We start from the raw sequence: 16,752 nt of genomic DNA, 5'->3' as shown, positions 1-16,752 counted from the left end.
ATCATCCACATAAATAGTTAATCCTTTAAAAAGTTCAGCTACACTCTTAGTCTTGGCAATATCATGTGGCAGTGAGTTCCACAGGTTAAGCATGCATTGTGTAAATGACAAAACAATTTAGACAGTAACCAGGCTGTGCACTGAGAATCCCCATGAGAGGTGTGGGGCAGTCCTCTCTCATGCTAGTACAGGGCAGGGGAACCGGTCTGCAGCTGCTGTGGCAGCATCAAGGGTGCAATGGCACATGGAGCACCTAGCGTGGGATTTAATGGCCTTTCTTAACCTACAAAGTGACAGTGATCTCAAGGGTTTGGTTCACTTTGCCAACAAGATATTACAGCAGGATGATCCAACATTGGCCTCACATGAATTTCAGGGTTTCTCTTACAGCAGCCCCTGGATTTAACCTACTCTGAAAGAATTTACAGACTTTGATAATGAGCAGTACCCTGCTCCTCCTTTACTGCAGCTCATGCCAGAATAGCCAAATGGTGTGATTGTTGGAAAGTGGGCTGGATGCATAGTTATAAAGGTGAGGGTGAGTTAGTTACAGCGGCATTGTGGGAGATTTTGTAGAAAGACATGATATACAGAGAGCAACTCCACTGGGGTGGGGGATTGTAGTTATTGTAGCCACCTGCATGGAACCTGGAGACAGCAGCACAGGTTGCAGAAGGAAAGAATTTGGAGAAGACATCAGAAGTCAGCCTGTGGGCACTGTTTGTAGCTGCAGGATCTTTACAAAAAGTCCTCTTACTAACGAGACATTTTGGAAACATGGAGTCCCCTCATGTTATCACCCAGTACATGGAAACAAGGTAGCAGAGGTCAGCCAAGTGAGTCCCACCCGCAAGGAAACGACTGTGATTAACAGAAAAACAAAGCAGCAGCTAGAAACAGAGCAAATGAATAGCATGGAGGGATTCAGACTCTTGGGAAACCTGGATTTCCAGTCAAAACACCTTGCACAAGTATGGAAGCAAGAACTGAGTCTGTATATAGAGCTGACTATGGGGATAAAGATGAGAATATAAAAGTAAAGCTTTTCTTTACTGTCTCATTGGGGTAAGAAGCATGAGTAGTGAGTGAAACACTGTTGCCAGGTGCCCAAAACACTGGAAGTGCTGATAAAAGTGTTTGAGTCATCTGGGCCCAGAGAAAATGAAACCGTAGAGAGAGACTGCTTTTTACCCAAAGCTGAGACACAGCAGAGGAAATGGTTATCTGACAGAGCTGAGAACTCTGGCACTCTCATGTAATTTCAGAGACATCACAGATTTTCTAATTAAAGACAGGATTGTTTGTGGGACGCATGATTGCAGCTTACGGGAGAGATTCTTCAAAGAAACAGCTCTAGCCCCAGAGAAATGCCTCCAAATAGCAAGGGTAGCTCAACTGCCCAGGGAAAAGATCAAAACAATTGCAAGTGCACCAGCTCAAGCTAAAGCAACCCAGGAACAAGACAGAAAGAGGCCAATTGAGCATGGATGCGTCATGGGCCAAAGTACATACAGTGGAAAGCAACACGAAAGACAGAATGAAAAATACTCAGCCTCTGGCCAGTGCAGGAAAACGGAATCGTTTTATGTTCCAATGCTGCAGCTCCCCCAAAGGAGGAAAAAGGAACCAAGCATGAGATGGTTGAGGACACAGAACTTCCAGTGAAGAGGGAAGTATCTGGAGTGTGACTTTAGTGGATAGAAAGATGCTCAGTGCCCACACAATGCAGAAGACGGTTGCCAGCCATTCAGCTGCCAGATTTGCAATTATGCTGTTAGATCAGTGACCAATTTGATTCCTACTGGATTGTGGTGTAAGTTGCAATGTAGTCCCAGCAACACTGAGAAGCAGTAATATTAGACTCAGTAAATGTGGTCAAGAGATGGTGATATACAATACAACCTTTCTGAGGCCAGTGGGCACATGCAGGCTGTTGATAAAAAACACATGGAACAAGAGACGTTATTGCCTGGAGTTTACAGTAGTTGACACACAGAAGTATCAGTCACGGCTGGACAGCAGGGCTGTGCCAGCCATGGATCTGATTGCAGTGAAACACCACAATATTCTCAGCATGAGAGAGGACAGAGAACAGTCACTTGGAGACCTGTCCAGCATTCTAACAGAATAGAAGGATCTAATTCAAGGAGATGGACATCTAGAGGGCAACTTAAAATCAGACCCCAGCATGTGCAGCCCACAAGATACCAAAACACAGAGTTCCATTAGCCCCGGAGCTGTGCCGCTACCAAAGAAGGAACTAACAGGCCTTCAAAGGAGAGACAGCGTTACACCTGTTGAAACTAGCACAGAGTGCATCAGTAGCTTAGTAGTGGTGAGAAAGCCTTCGGGTGAACTGAAGATCTGCACTGATCAAAAACTATTGAACAGAGCATTGAAAAGAAGTCGTTACCCATTACCAAAGACTGAGGACATGCTACCTGATTTATCTAGGGCAAATGTTCACTGTTTGCAATGGCAAAAATGGATTCTGGCATATTAAACTAGATGAACCATCCAGCCACTTGCCAACCTTTGCCACACCTCTTGGTAGACACTGCTGGGTATGAATGCCTATGAGCATCCACCTAGCTCCAGAGGTGTTCCCACATAAAGCAGGCACTAGAGGCACTGCTAGTCATCAAGACTGTAGCTTATGACATTCCTGTTGCAGGAGAAGGAGATAAGGAAGAGGCAATCCAGGACTATGGTACCAAACTGTGACTACTACTAAACAGGTGCCAGAAGCAGCATATTAAGCTCAGTGCAGACAAGCTGAAGTTAGAAGAATTGAGGTCCCCTACACTCAGAATCTGTTGACTTCTGAAGAACTCTGGCCAGATCTGAGAAACTGAGAGCCATTAAGGAAATACCCAAACCCCAAGATGTATAGGGAGTCCAGATTCTGAGTACACTTATGAGAAGCCTGTGACCCCTTGAGAGAGTTAACACACTATGATGCAGCATGAGGATGTTCAGAGACCAAAGGACAGGCATTCGAAAGAGAGAAGAAAATGAGGCACCAGTCCTAAAGCATGACAACTGCGCAGAACAGCTAGAGCGAAGATGTGAGGCATAGGACTAGCTGTGACGCAAAGCCAGTCACTCGTAGCATTGGCTGATAGAGCCCTGACAGACACAGAGGCCAGGTCTACACTATAAAATCGATCCCCAATAGATTGATCACTTCCCACTGATCCGGCGGGTAGCGTAGACATACCCAGAAAGGGGATGTACTCTTCGGAATGGAACAATTACATCCGTTCCCTTTGGGCATATCATCGACATGCAGTCCAATCACAAGCCTTTAGAAAGCCTCACGAAGCCACTGCTGAATTCACCCAGGCGACCACAGTGCATGTTACTAAGATTCCAGTGCTAGCAGATGAGGATAAGGTACTGTCCAGGATTGTTACTACAGGATTGTTACTACACTGAGCAGGTTGCATCTTCCACGTACAACACAGCTGGCCCTGTGGGACATGCTACAATACCTTTGCTTCTGCATCAAACAGGAGAGGGTGCTGCGGGAAATAAAAAGATTCCTACTCCAGGATTGGCCAAAGTGCAAGAAAAATATGCAGTAGGAGGACCCCCTTACGACCAGGAGAGGGATGAGTTGTGTGCACCGGATGGGACTGTGTTTAAAGGGGATAGAGCAGTAATCCTAGTAGATTTAAGAGATGACATCATGAGCCGGACATATGCCTGAAACCTGGGGATAGAGGTAAGACTGAGATGAGCCAGGATGTGTATCTACCGGCCAGGAATGAACGTCCAATTGAGAGAATACAGAAAACAGTGCAAGGTGTGCAAAGACTACAATGATCGGGGGACTCTACAACCTCATGAAATCCCAGCCCTACCCTGGGAAAAGGTCAGAACAGATCTGTTCACTTCTGATGACAGGCACTACATGGTCATAGTAGATGACTTCTCCAATTTCTGAGTGGTGGACTATCAGGAGGACTCAGGCAAGTACTATGATCAGGGAACAGATGGCACATTTTCCAAGGTCTGGCATACCTGACAGTCTATGCTCAGACAAGGGACCTTAGCACGCTGCAGCAGAATTCAAACGATTCAGCACCTAATGAGAATTTGAGCAAAAGATTCTGCGGTGTACTTATAAAGCAATGGGAAGGCAGAGTTGGCAGTAAAGACTGCCAAGAGCCTGATGCTGAAGGGAACACACACAGGAAGGATCCTTACCTGTAGGGCAGATTAACACTCAAAATTGTTACAGTACAAAGCACATTTCAGAACCACAATGCACTTGACTCAAAGCTCAGAGAAGTCAGTGGAATTCTTTTCCCTGGGTTTTGCATCAGGCCTTCTTTCTTCTGGCTGGCTTCTGTTACAATGAGATGTCTATATTTATGGAAGCAAATAGCTAATAGATAAGTTGCCAGTAGATAGTGCTCAAGAAGATGGAGCAGAGTTTCTGGGTGGTGTAGAATCAATAAAACGTATTGTGCACCACAAATAGCTTCCTTCTGCTGTCATGTGCATGGAACTCTTTAACAACTTCTGCATTTATGCTCCAGAATCCATTACTTTTCCTGTCACACGTTGAGGGTCACAGGGAAAAAAAAAAGAAGAAATATCAATAGAAGAAAAAAGAGTACAAATATTAATGGGTGTTTATAATCAAATGGACCTTCCCCAAGTTGTTTCTCCAAATTGCATGTCATTCTTTATTAGGCCAATATATGGAACATAGAGTTCGAGATTAATGGAGTTATATGCCTGGGATGGTTTTGGTCTAGGGACGTTTCTGAAATGGATCCTGTATGTTGGATTGGCTTTTTTGGCTGTCTGGAAACAGACCATGTGCTGTGCTCGGTGATGTGATTCGAGGGTGTGGGGGGACAGACCCAAGTTTTGCTCCCAGTAAACCCAAGAGCAAAAGTCCTATTGACTTCAATGGCAACAAGAATGGACGCCAAATTTGCTCCTATTACCTTTTAAAAGGCAATCTTTTAACAGGCAAAAGAGAGTTAGGCCCAGATCCTTAGAAGTATTTAGGCATCTAACTCATTTATTTCATTTTTGACCAGGGTTTCTCAAACAGGGGTCACCGCTTCTGTAGGGAAAGCCCCTGGTGGGCTGGGCCGGTGTGTTTACCTGCCCTGTCCAAAGGTCCGGTTGATCGTGGCTCCCACTGGCCGCGGATCGCTGCTCCGGGCCAATGGAAGCTGCTGAAAGCAGTGGCCAGTACATCCCTCGGCCCGCGCCGCTTCCAGCAGCTCCCATTGTCCCAGAGCAACGAACCGCGGCGAGTGGGAGCAGCGATCGGCTGGACCTGCGGATGGGGCAGGTAAACACACCTGCCCGGCCCGCCAGGGGCTTTGCCTACAGAAGCAGCGACCCCTGTTTTAGAAACCCTGTTTTTGACAATCTAGACCAGTAGTTCTCAAGCTTTTGTACTGGTGACCCCTTTCCCATAGCAAGCCTCTGAGTGTGACCCCTCTTATAAATTAAAAACACGTTTTTATATATTTATCTCCATTATAAATGCTGGCTGCAAAGCAGGCTGACACCTTGCAGGGTTGTAGATCCCAGGCACCAGCCCAACCCCAAACATCTACACTGCAATTAAACAGCCCTGCTGCCTGAGTCAGCTGGCACGGGCCAGCTACAGGTTTTTAACTGCCGTGTAGACATACTTTGACTACATACCCAGAGTCCTGCGCAGGCTTGTGTAGCCTGTCCTGTAGTTTCGCTGCTATTGTTATACGAGATAGCTATATCAAAGCCAGCTTGAGTATGTCTACAAGTGCTGGTGACAGGTCTACACTTAAAATGCTGCACCAATGACGCTGTGCATGGAATGATTTAGTTGGGGATTGGCCCTGCTTTGAGCAGGGGGTTGGACTAGATGACCTCCTGAGGTCCCTTCCAATCTTGACATTCTATGATTCTATGATTCGTAGTAAATCCACCTCCCCGAGAGGCGGTAGCGATGTTCAAAGAAGCTGTCCCATCGATAGCACTGTCTACATGGGGGAGTTAAGGTCAGTAGAACTACGTCACTTAGGAGTGTGGCTTTTTCATACCCCTGAGCAACACAGTTATGCTGACACAGGTCTGTAGTGTAGACCTGAGCTGAGTCACACCTTGATTGCAATGCCTGACCCTCCACTATCTGCTTTACCCAGTGTTCCTCCATTGACATCAGCTGGGTTATTCCAAATATACGCTGGTGCAGTCGAGACTATCAGTCCATAAACACTAAACCAAGGTAATCACCCTTCTCATTTCACACTTTAATGTGGTGCTGCCAGGAAGTTGTTACCCTGGGCGCACACCACACAGCTCCTGGTCCAACTACACCGCAGAGTGGCTTGCCCGATTATCACCTCATAAAAAGAGCGTTCTGCCTGATTTTCGAGGGGCTGCCACCTCCTAAATCATACCTGCATCCGTGAGTGGATGGCTTGCCAGAGCTCGGGCATGATTATATCTGCTTAAAATAAAGAACCAGCGAGAAAGGCAGTTGCAATGTTCCACAGCCAGGGTGTGAAAGAGGCAAGCAGGAGTCTGCAAAGTATTAGTGCCGCTTGCTACTTACAGTGTCCTCCTTGTCAGAGCCCTGACTGTGCTGAGCTGAATTCTTAGAGTTGCAGTCGCCCCTAGAGACAGAGCTAAACCCTAAGAGCTGTAGAATACCTGCAATTCCCACAGTAAAAGTACTGGCTTAGGCCCAGTGAATCCTGACATGAGTCACTAAATTACCCATATCCAGCAGTGAAATTCCTGGAGGGAGGACAGCAAGGGACCAAGGGTCCTGGAGCAGTTTGTACAGTGGGGGGGCTGAGAGCCATTGAACCAAACTGTAAACCCTGCAGATGATAGAAACCACTTCAAGCCAGGGGGTGCAGCAGCAGTCCCAGCACCCATGCAAGGGACCCAAAGGTCTCTGAGCTGCATACTGAGGTAAATTGCAGATTGGACTACATTTGCCAAGTGCTAATGCAGAGCCCAGAAAAGATAACATAGCACAAGTGGAAACAGACGGAGAATATCTTATTGCCTTTTTATGAATCCATGGTATGCCCACATTTTGAATACTGCGTACAGATGTGGTCTCTTCATCTCAACAAAGATATCCTGGCACTAGAAAAGGTTCAGAGAAGGGCAACTAAAGTGATTAGGGGTTTGGAACAGGTCCCATATGAGGAGAGATTAAAGAGGCTAGGACTTTTCAGCTTGGAAAAGAGGAGACTAAGGGGCGATATGACAGAGGTATATAAAATCATGAGTGGTGTGGAGAAAGTGAATAAGGAAAAGTTATTTACTTGTTCCCATAATATAAGAACTAGGGAACACCAAATGAAAATTAATGGGCAACAGGTTTAAAACAAATAAAAGGAAGTTCTTCTTCACACAGTGCCCAGTCAACCTGTGGAACTCCTTGCCTGAGGAGTTGTAAAGAGGCTCAGACGACTAAGAAAAAGGTTTAAAAGAGAACTGGATAAATTCATGGAGGTTAAGTCCATTAATGGCTATTAGCCAGGATGGGTAAGGAATGGTGTCCCTAGCCTCTGTTTGTCAGAGGATGGAGATGGACGGCAGGAGAGAGATCACTTGATTACCTGTTAGGTTCACTCCCTCTGGGACACCTGGCATTGGCCACTGTTGGAAGACAGGATACTGGGTGGGACGAACCTTTGGTCTGATCTGGTACGGCCATTTTATGTTCTTATGTGAGTGGTGCACAGGCTTACTATCACATCGGGGTATGCGTTCACTGAAGAGTCAGCCCAGCAAATTAAACACACATTAGCCACACTGCATGGCCCTATCTAATTTCCGGAGTTCTCACTGCTGCTGTTTTCCCCTGTGCGTGTTGCTAGGACTGTTATGGGTACATCCCATGGTTCTTTGTGTTGCACTGCTCCGTGATCGTTTCCCAGTGGGCTGTGGGAGAACTGGTCCCTCTTTCAGGCTATGTTGATGGGAAAGCTTTGGAAGACTATCAGCTCTCGAATGATTTAGCCTGTGTCCTCACTGCCAAAGCGGGACTGCCAGCCTAGGCTGTAACCCATGTGCCAGCTAATCCGGGTTTAAAACACCCCCACATGCAGCTGAGTGGACAGGAGGTGAGTTGGGGTAAGAGCCTGGGCTAATGCTGCAGTCAAGGTGTACCCAGAGGAGACGTGGGCTCAACTCCTGCGTTTACCACAGACTTTTTTTGTGTCTCATTGAATCTCTCTGTGTCTGTTTCCCCTCTGTGCTTCCACTGCCCTGAGCCCCCTCCCACACTCCAAACCCCTCATCATCAGCCCTCACATTTTTACATTATTTTAAGAAATATATATTGGCTTACGAGGCAGATGTGGGGGGATGGGATTTGAACCTGTTCTGGGCACCACCAAAAATTATACTAACCTGCTGCCCGTGCACACTGACCCTGACCACTAGGCTATACATCCCAGCTGAACCAAGTAGTCATATTGACTCAGGTCATAGGTCCCACAGCCCTGTAGGCAGGGGCCGTCACCCTGACTCTGGCCATTGGGCCACACAACCTTGAGAGAGAGTGGCCATATTGACTTTTACCACTAGGCCACACTACCCCAAGACAATGGGTGGTCATAAAATTACAGCCATGGGGAAGTAATTACCCCCACCCCAGCCCAAGAGGGGATGGGGCACACATGCCCCATGATAGCAAGGTAATGGGCTGGCATGGGTACTAGAGAGAGAATGTTAAATAAAACATCCACATCGAGTAATTGTTCTTAGAGTGAGAGAGCTCTCCAGACTTTAGTAGAGGAATCATATCTATGATTAATATTAAGCTGTTATATGAAGTGACTTAGGCACATTTGAAAATGGGACTTAGGTACTTTTGATCATTTTATCCACTATCTTTTTCACTGGGAACCATTTGCCCCATATTTACTTCATGAGTAAAGGTGGACTTGTCACCAGTTAGCCATCTTTATCCTACAGCTTTTATCCTCCTCAGCACTAGGAGGCAGTAGAGAGACTTTCCATTGTCTCTTGCTCTAGTTGGAAGGACAGAAGACTTTTTTTTTTCTCTAGTGAAAATACTGTTTAAACTCTACATATATGTAAAAAGAAAATAAGCAATTCATACTCTGGTACTGCATTAGAGAACACTGGATTATACAAGACAGCAATTTCATCAAAGTCCTCCTTTTTTATTGGATGAATAATGCAGAAGAACTTCACACAGGACGAGAACGAAAGATATTCATTATTCAGCTGACTCTTTTCATCTGTAAATCCAGTGAACTGGAGGTGATTTAATCAATCATTTTATCTGAGGGGAAAAAAGCATGTGAGAGTATCATGTAAATTATGTAACTTTTTTGGGTGAATATACATTTAGGTCAAAAAATTTCTATTGCAATTTCTATTGCAACTTTTTTCTGGATGGAAAATTGCCTTTTCAAGCAAAACAAACGTTTTTGTGTCTGCAAAATTCACTCTTCAAACTGAAGACTATTTTACTCTAATAGAAAAAAAGTTAGTCAGAGGCAATCCCTCCCCTACACACACTAAACTAATTTTTTTTTAAATTATTCTGAGATTTTTTTCCATTGAAAAAACAAGAGTTCATGGAAAATGAAGAATGGAATGAAATGAAAAACTTTCATTTCTTTCAGTGTTTTCATTAAATATACTTATCAACCAACCAGCTCTGACTTTATTTTAAATTTAGAGAAGCCATCAGCATGAAAACACTAGCAAAGGCTGTTTCACCCTGTGCTGTCATGATAGGTTAGACAGACACCTGTCAGGAATGGTCTAGATAATACTTAGTCCCGCCATGAATGCAGGGGACTGGACTAGATGACCTCTCAAGGTCCCTTCCAGTCCTATGATTTTATGATATATGGAATCAAAGATGTTCTTAAACAGGAGGCACTTATTAAAGAGAACAGCTACAACTACAGACCCAAGCAATCAGGCTTCCACTGTGCCTAAACTCCAGCTTTGTCTCTCTCGTTTACCAGGAGTCACACCCTGTCTTCAACTCTACACACCACAGACAGGCTGAATAATATACCTAATGGTTGAATAACATAACCATATCATATCTAAAATGATAGCATTTTCCAGCATACATCTCAAAGTGATTTCCAGATGTTAATGGGTTGAGTTGCAAGAACCCACTGAGGTAGGGAAGTAGTATTATCCCCATTTTTGAGGATGAGGAAACCGGAGCCCAGTGGAGTTTAGAGTCCAGTCCAACTCCCAGTGTTAGCCAAGGAGTCTATGGAAAAGACACAAATAAAAGTCCAGACCCTCAACTGCTGTCCTGACGTTAAGCACATGATCAGCCTACATATGGTTTGTTTGTTTTTTAAGGCCGCTTCACATATCCAAGAATCAACACAGGAAAGACTTTTTCTTTCATGCTTTTAGTTTTCAGTTGAATTCCATATATTTACTTACTGATCATTGTGCCTCTCTCTCCCCAGGGAATTTAACACTGCTGAAAGGTGCTAGGAGTAAGTGAATTAAGTCCTCGAATCAGCCAGAGACAGGTAACGGCAAAGAGTGCATCAAGGCATGTGTGATGCCCGCCACCTTGGCTTACACTGGGGACATCCAGAGAGAGAAGGATGAGTCTTTACAGCTTGAAGCTAAAGAGCCCTGTTGTGTGGCTGTCACAGACTCCTCTCCTCTTCAAATCCCATGCAGAGAGGGACCCAAAACACTCCCTGACCAGTGGATTTCACTAGATCCCCCCCCACACTCCAAAACACCACGTATGTGCCATGACCTAGAGGGTCCAACTCTACAAATGAGAGGATAATACAGTGTCCGGGGCTCAGTCTATCCTTGGCCTCTCCCATAGTGCCTCTAACAGTGGGGAAAGGGTGATCTTGTACTTAAGCATATGACTGGAACTCTGGAGATACAGGTTCTATCTCCAGCTTTACTACAGAATGTTGGCCAAATCCTTTTGTGCCTCATCTGTTCAACGCGTCCCTGCTCCACAGGAGTGTTGGGAGGATAAAGCCATGAATGTAGGGGCAAAATTAGAAGGGCCAAGGCACAAAACAAGATTAAGCCAGCTAGGAACAGAAAGGTAATGAGACAACATTTTACAAACGCATTAGAAGCGAGAGGAAGACCAAGGCCAGGGCGGGCCCACCTCTCTCTGAGGAGGGAAAGCCAATAACAGAAAATGCAGCAATGGCTGAAATGTTAAATGCCTTTTTTTGTTTCAGTTTTCATCAAAAAGGTTAGCAGTGATCAGATGACTAACATAGTGAACATCTGCGTAAATGAGATAGAAGCTGAGACTAAAATATTTAAATAGCAAATCAAGAATTACTTGGACAAGTTAGATGTCTTCAAGTTGGCAGGGCTGCACAAAATACATCCTAAAATATTTAAAGGACTGGCTGAAGAGATCTCTGAGCCATTAGCAATGCAATTTGAGAACTCGAGGTGGACAGGAGAGATCCCAGAGGACTGGAAAAGGGCAAATATAGTGCCTATCTATACAGATGCAAAAGAAAAGTGCACATCATTCTGGGATGTATTAGCAGGAGTGTTCTAAGCAAGACACAAGAAGTAATTCTTTCGCTCTACTCAGCGCTGATAAGGGCTCAATTGGGTATTGTGTCCAGTTCTGGGCACCACACTTGGGAAAAGATGTGGACAAATTGGAGAAAGTCTAGAGGACAACAAAAGTGATTAAAGTCTGAAAAACATGAGTTATGAGAAAATATTGAAAAATTGGGTTTGTTTAGCCTGGAGAAGAGAAGACTGAGGGAAGGACATAAGTCTTCAGGTATGTGAGAATTTGTTCTAAACAGGAGGGTGATAAATCATTCTCCTTATCCACTGAGGACAGGACAAGAAGCAATGGGTTTAAATTGCAGCAAGGGAGATTTAGGTTAGACATTAGGAAAAACTTCCTAACTGTATGAGTAGTTAAGCACTGGCACAAATTATCTAGGTTGTGGAATCTGTCGCTGGAGGCTTTTAAGAACCGACTAGACAACCACCTATCAGGGATGATCTAGGTCAGGGGTGGGCAAACTTTTTGGCCTGAGGGCCACATCTGGATATGGAAATTTGTATGGCAGGCCATGAACGCTCACAAAATTGTGAGTTGGGATGCGGGATTGGGTGAGGGCTCTGGGGTGGGGCCAGAAATGAGAAGCTCAGGGTGCAGAAGGGGGTGAGGGCTCTGGGTGGAGTTGCAGACTCTGAGGTGGAGCTGGGGATGAGGGGGTTGGAGTGCAGGAGGGTGCTCTGGGCTGGGACCAAGGGGTTTGGAGGGCAGGAGGGAGATATGGGCTGGGGGACGTTGCGGGCATGGGAGGAGGTCAGGAGTGCAGACTCTGGGTGGCGCTTACCTCAAGCAGCTCCCGGTAGTAGCAGAATGTCCCCCTTCCAGCTCCTATGTGGCAGCATGGACACACAGCTGTATGTACTGCCCTGTCCACAGGTGCCGCCCCTGCAGCTCCCATTGGCCACAGTTTCTGGCCATTGGGAGTCATAGAGTTGGCGCTTGGGCCAGTGTGCAGAGCCCCCTGGCTGCCCTTATGCATAGAAGCTGGAGAGGGGACATGCTGCTGCTTCCAGGAGCCGCACGGAGCCATGAAATGTGCAGAGCAGGGAAAGCCCCTGACTCCGCTCCCTGGCTGGAGCTCAAGGGTCAGATGAAAAGGTCTGATGAGCCGGACCATAGTCTGCCCACCCCGATCCAGATAATAGTTACTTCCATGAAGCAGGGGACTGAACTAGATTACCTATTGAGGTCCCTTCCAGTCCTATAATTCTAATGTTTGTATCGTAATCAGATGTTAGTGATGGGAGGGCCACATCAGAAATAGATGCATTAGTCACAGTGATGGTACCTATGATCTGGATGTGGTGCTGGGGACTTGGGTAAAATTCTAGACCTATGTATCAAAGAAGAGTCTGGCAGGCTTCATGCTTGTAGAATGTTGTTAATAATCTGTTAAAATTAATATTGTGTAAGTAATAAAATTTAAATATGTCATGTTTGGACTTTCTGAAATGCTGGTAAACAGATGACTAATACTCACGTGCTGATCTCTGCATTTCTCCTGTTAAGAGTAATATCTCTACATTTGTGTTACTTAACTCTCACTTGGCTGGGTCAGATCCCATGATAACAAGACACAAAAGTATGGCCATACTGGGTCAAACCAATGGTCCATCTTGCTCAGTATGCTGTCAGTCAACAGTAGCCAATGCCAGATGCTTCAGAAGGAATGAACAGAACAAGGCCATTATTGAGTGATCCCACTCCCAGCTTCTGGCAATCAGAGTTTAGGGACACCCAATTGCATCTGATGGTGTAATAGCCACTGATGGACCTATCCTTCATGATTAAGTAATCATTGCTGAGATTCCCGCATAAAAAGGGTTACACATCTCAGGGGAAAGAAAGGTCAGATAATACCCATTAAAAAGCACATGTCCAGAGGAAACTTCTCAATAGAGCAGGAACAAACCAGTTTGTTGGACAATGGAGAAATGGAAACTCCCACCCAGGGATGAGTCGCTCAAGACTACTCCACCGAAGACTTACCCATGGATCACTCCTCCTTTTGCATCTGTGAGACTTGGTGTCAGAAAAGTTACATGGCGGTGTTTTCAGAGAAAACCTGTCTGGTGGAAGGAAACAGGGTTCTTTTTGAACAGACTTGTGCCTGAAGCAAGAACTTTGTCCACCTGGTAAAGGACACCCTAGCTGCCGCAGCTGGGATAAGCCTCAGAAGCTGAACCTATAAGACTTGATTATGTTAAACAAAAGTTGTATAAGATAATAACCTAAGTTTGTCTTTGTCCATCTGTGTCTTTAGTATCCTTAGCATTGTGCAAATATCTCTTTTCATTTTCATTTAATTAACAAAGCCTACATACGTTTAATACAGGATCGGACTGAGCATTGCCTTATTGGGTAAAAGAGAGATCTAAAGAGGACTGACCTAGGGGTTAATTAGCAGAGCAGTTAGCTGGTGTGTCTAAGGATCCACAGCGGGCACTGGGTTAAGTTCACCATTATTGAACTGTCTGCTCTGAAGTGAGACCCATGGGGAAGGCTTGTGGCCATGGCTGACCTGACCTGTATTTGAACCAGCTAGCCCTGATGGGCTTGATGCCTATTCACTCCCCTGTTTCTCACATTGCTCCTTCTTGGTTCGCTCCGGTGGCAACCTATCCTTCCACCCTTGCTGCATCTTCTTCCCTACACAGCTCTAAGGCAGTGGCATAGCCAGGTGGAGGGAAGAGCGGGAGCAGGGAAAAAAAAAAGGCGCCACCCGCTGCGGCACTTTTACTGATGGGGCAGCGCTCTGAATCTTCGGTGGCAGGACCTTCGCTTGCTCCGCAGATCTTCAGAGGCATTTCGGCGATGAAGCTTCAGTGCCGCCGAAGACACAGGAGTGAGGGTCCTGCTGCCGAAGTGCCGCCAAAGACGCAGAGCCTCGCCCCATCAGTAAAGCGCTGACTTTTTTCTGTGCTCGGGTGAGTAAAATTAAAAAGGTGCCACTTGTGCTTGGTGAGGGAGCACTGCTCTAAGGCCTGGTCTACACTAGGATGGGGGGATCGATCTAAGTTACACAACTTCAGCGACGTGAATAACGTAGCTGAAGTCAACGTACTTAGATCGACTTCCCATGGTGTCTTCACCGTGGTGAGTTGACTGCGGCCGTTCCCCCATCAACTCCGCCTGCACCTCTCGTAACACTGGAGTACAGGAGTCAACGAGAGAGCACTCGGGGGGTTGATTTAGAGTAGACTCGATAAATCAACCCTCGCTGGATCGATTGCTGCCCGCCAATCCGGCCGGTAGTGTAGACATACCCTAAGACAGTCACTCTGATGGTACTTAGGGATGTAAAGCTGTTAATTACTGAAGCTGAGTGTGGCTCTTGAGTGGCACAGTGGCACCCCATCTGCTGGTGGCGAACACAAGATGCATCCAGGGAGAGAGTCATAGAATATCAGAGTTGGAAGGGACCTCAGGAGGTCATCTAGTCCCGAAGAGTCCCCCTACCTCAAACTTTCCCCCCTTATTAATACATTAGTAATTGAATGCCATGTCCCTTAAAGAAAACTTGTTAAGCAAGTAGTTTCAATGGTCAAGCAAGAGATTCCTTCTGATTACTGATTAACCAGGTGTGGGTTTTTCCAGAGTTTGCAGCCTTGAGACCCTGTTAGACACATTCCTGAGGGCACATCCTGCTCCTTTAAAATGCATGTATCAACAACTTCAACACAATTCTTATCAGGAAGGATGCAGGGTCAAGCTGCCACTTCTGTGGCACCCAAACCCCCGTCCCCTCCTGCCTTGGTTAAGCTGAGCTTGCTGCATGGCCACTTTACAGTCTGCTGACTTGGCTGCTTTTAGCAATAAGCCATAGTGGCCCCAGGCACTTTACTGGTTTGCTGACATCTCCCTGTATGAAGCCAGCTCCTGTTTAGCCGTAAACATGAATCAGAGCTACTGTGCAAAGGTCCCTGTCGCATTGTGTGTTCTACTGCACTGCAGCAAATCAGTTTGGCAGGCATCACAACATATTGTCTTGCTGCAGCTATGGGGAGCTTCCAATTGGTCTTTGTCTGTAGGTTTGGCTTAGAGAAACCTCTTACTGAATTCTTTGGGGATATCTCAGAATGCATTAGAACATTTAGCATTAGATGGATGAGATGGAAAAGAGCTATTACGTTGTTAATTATTATAGAATTGTATGACTAGAAGAGAGCTCAAGATGGGTTCTAGTCCATCGTCCCTGCGCAGAGGTAGGATTAAGACATTGTCACGTGAGCCCTACCAGTAGATAGGTAACAGCTTCAGAGCATGCTGCAAAGCCACGGTCATCCTTCCAGCTTTCAGAGCTCACTGCATGTTAGCAATGGATCCTACCCATTGAAGGTGGAGTTGGTGTCTCATCATGGTAACACCTGGAGGCCCTCAATCAGGGCTCAGGGCACCACTATGCTAGGTGCTGTACATGCATATAACAAAAAGGCAGTTCCCGCCCCAAGGGGCTTATGATCTAAGTATAAGATGAAAGACAACAGAGAGATACAAGCGGATTGGGGGAGCACAAGGCGACAGTGAAACGGTTTTAATCCATGTGATAAGCAAGGTGAATCAGCTGCTTAAAAACTGTTAGGTATTTTGTGGGCATCGTGGGAGCAGTGAGTTTCAAGGAGAGATTTGATGGAAGATAATGTAGAGACCTGGCGGATTTTTACAGGGCACTCTTCCCTTGTGTAAGGGATGGCCTGGGAGAAAACACAAAGTACCAACCCAGCAGGGAGAGATCGGAACCCCCTATCGAATCCTCAGCATTACTACCTGCAGCATGTAGTCCCTAGGAGCCACAACTGCTGTGAGGGGTGAGCTGCAGGGGACTCCTGGAGACATGAGGCATGAAGTGTGTGTAACTTAAAGTAAAGGGGTAGCCTACTTCATTTTATACCCAGGTGATTGTTGCTTTTCTTTGTCCAGTCCCACTGCCAAACCTCTTTCTGTGTAAGTCACACTGGTTTTGCATACCCACAAAATGCCAAATCAGAGCATGTTACACTACTTGGCTATTGGCCACACTTGCACCCACCTTCTGATCAACTTACACCCAAGGTATAATTTACAGCACTGCTAAATTTGGACTAGTGACACCCAGGAGGCTGGCCTCTGCTTACTCCATGCAGAACTGGATCCCCGATATTTAAACCTGTTTTTTAATTCCTAACAATAAATGACATTCT

General features: G+C 45.9%; 1 protein-coding gene across 3 annotated transcripts in view; it reads right to left on the bottom strand.

Annotated features, from left to right (window-relative positions):
• The window catches only part of SNAP47 (synaptosome associated protein 47), a 113,596-nt gene that overhangs the window by 45,231 nt on the left and 51,613 nt on the right, over positions 1-16,752 (bottom strand). Inside the window, exon 4 of one of the 3 annotated variants that reach the window (XM_032778917.2) lies at positions 9,244-9,295. The exons of the other annotated variants lie outside the window; for them this stretch is intronic. Within the exon in view, the coding sequence (XP_032634808.1) occupies positions 9,287-9,295 (9 nt within the window). The 3' untranslated portion in view covers positions 9,244-9,286. Of the gene's footprint in view, positions 1-9,243; positions 9,296-16,752 lie in introns of those variants that run through there. 3 annotated transcript variants of the gene reach the window in all.

This window comes from Chelonoidis abingdonii, chromosome 2 (genome assembly GCF_003597395.2).
Source record: "Chelonoidis abingdonii isolate Lonesome George chromosome 2, CheloAbing_2.0, whole genome shotgun sequence".
NCBI lineage: Eukaryota > Metazoa > Chordata > Testudines > Testudinidae > Chelonoidis > Chelonoidis abingdonii.
This window is presented reverse-complemented; position numbering and strand designations above follow the sequence as displayed.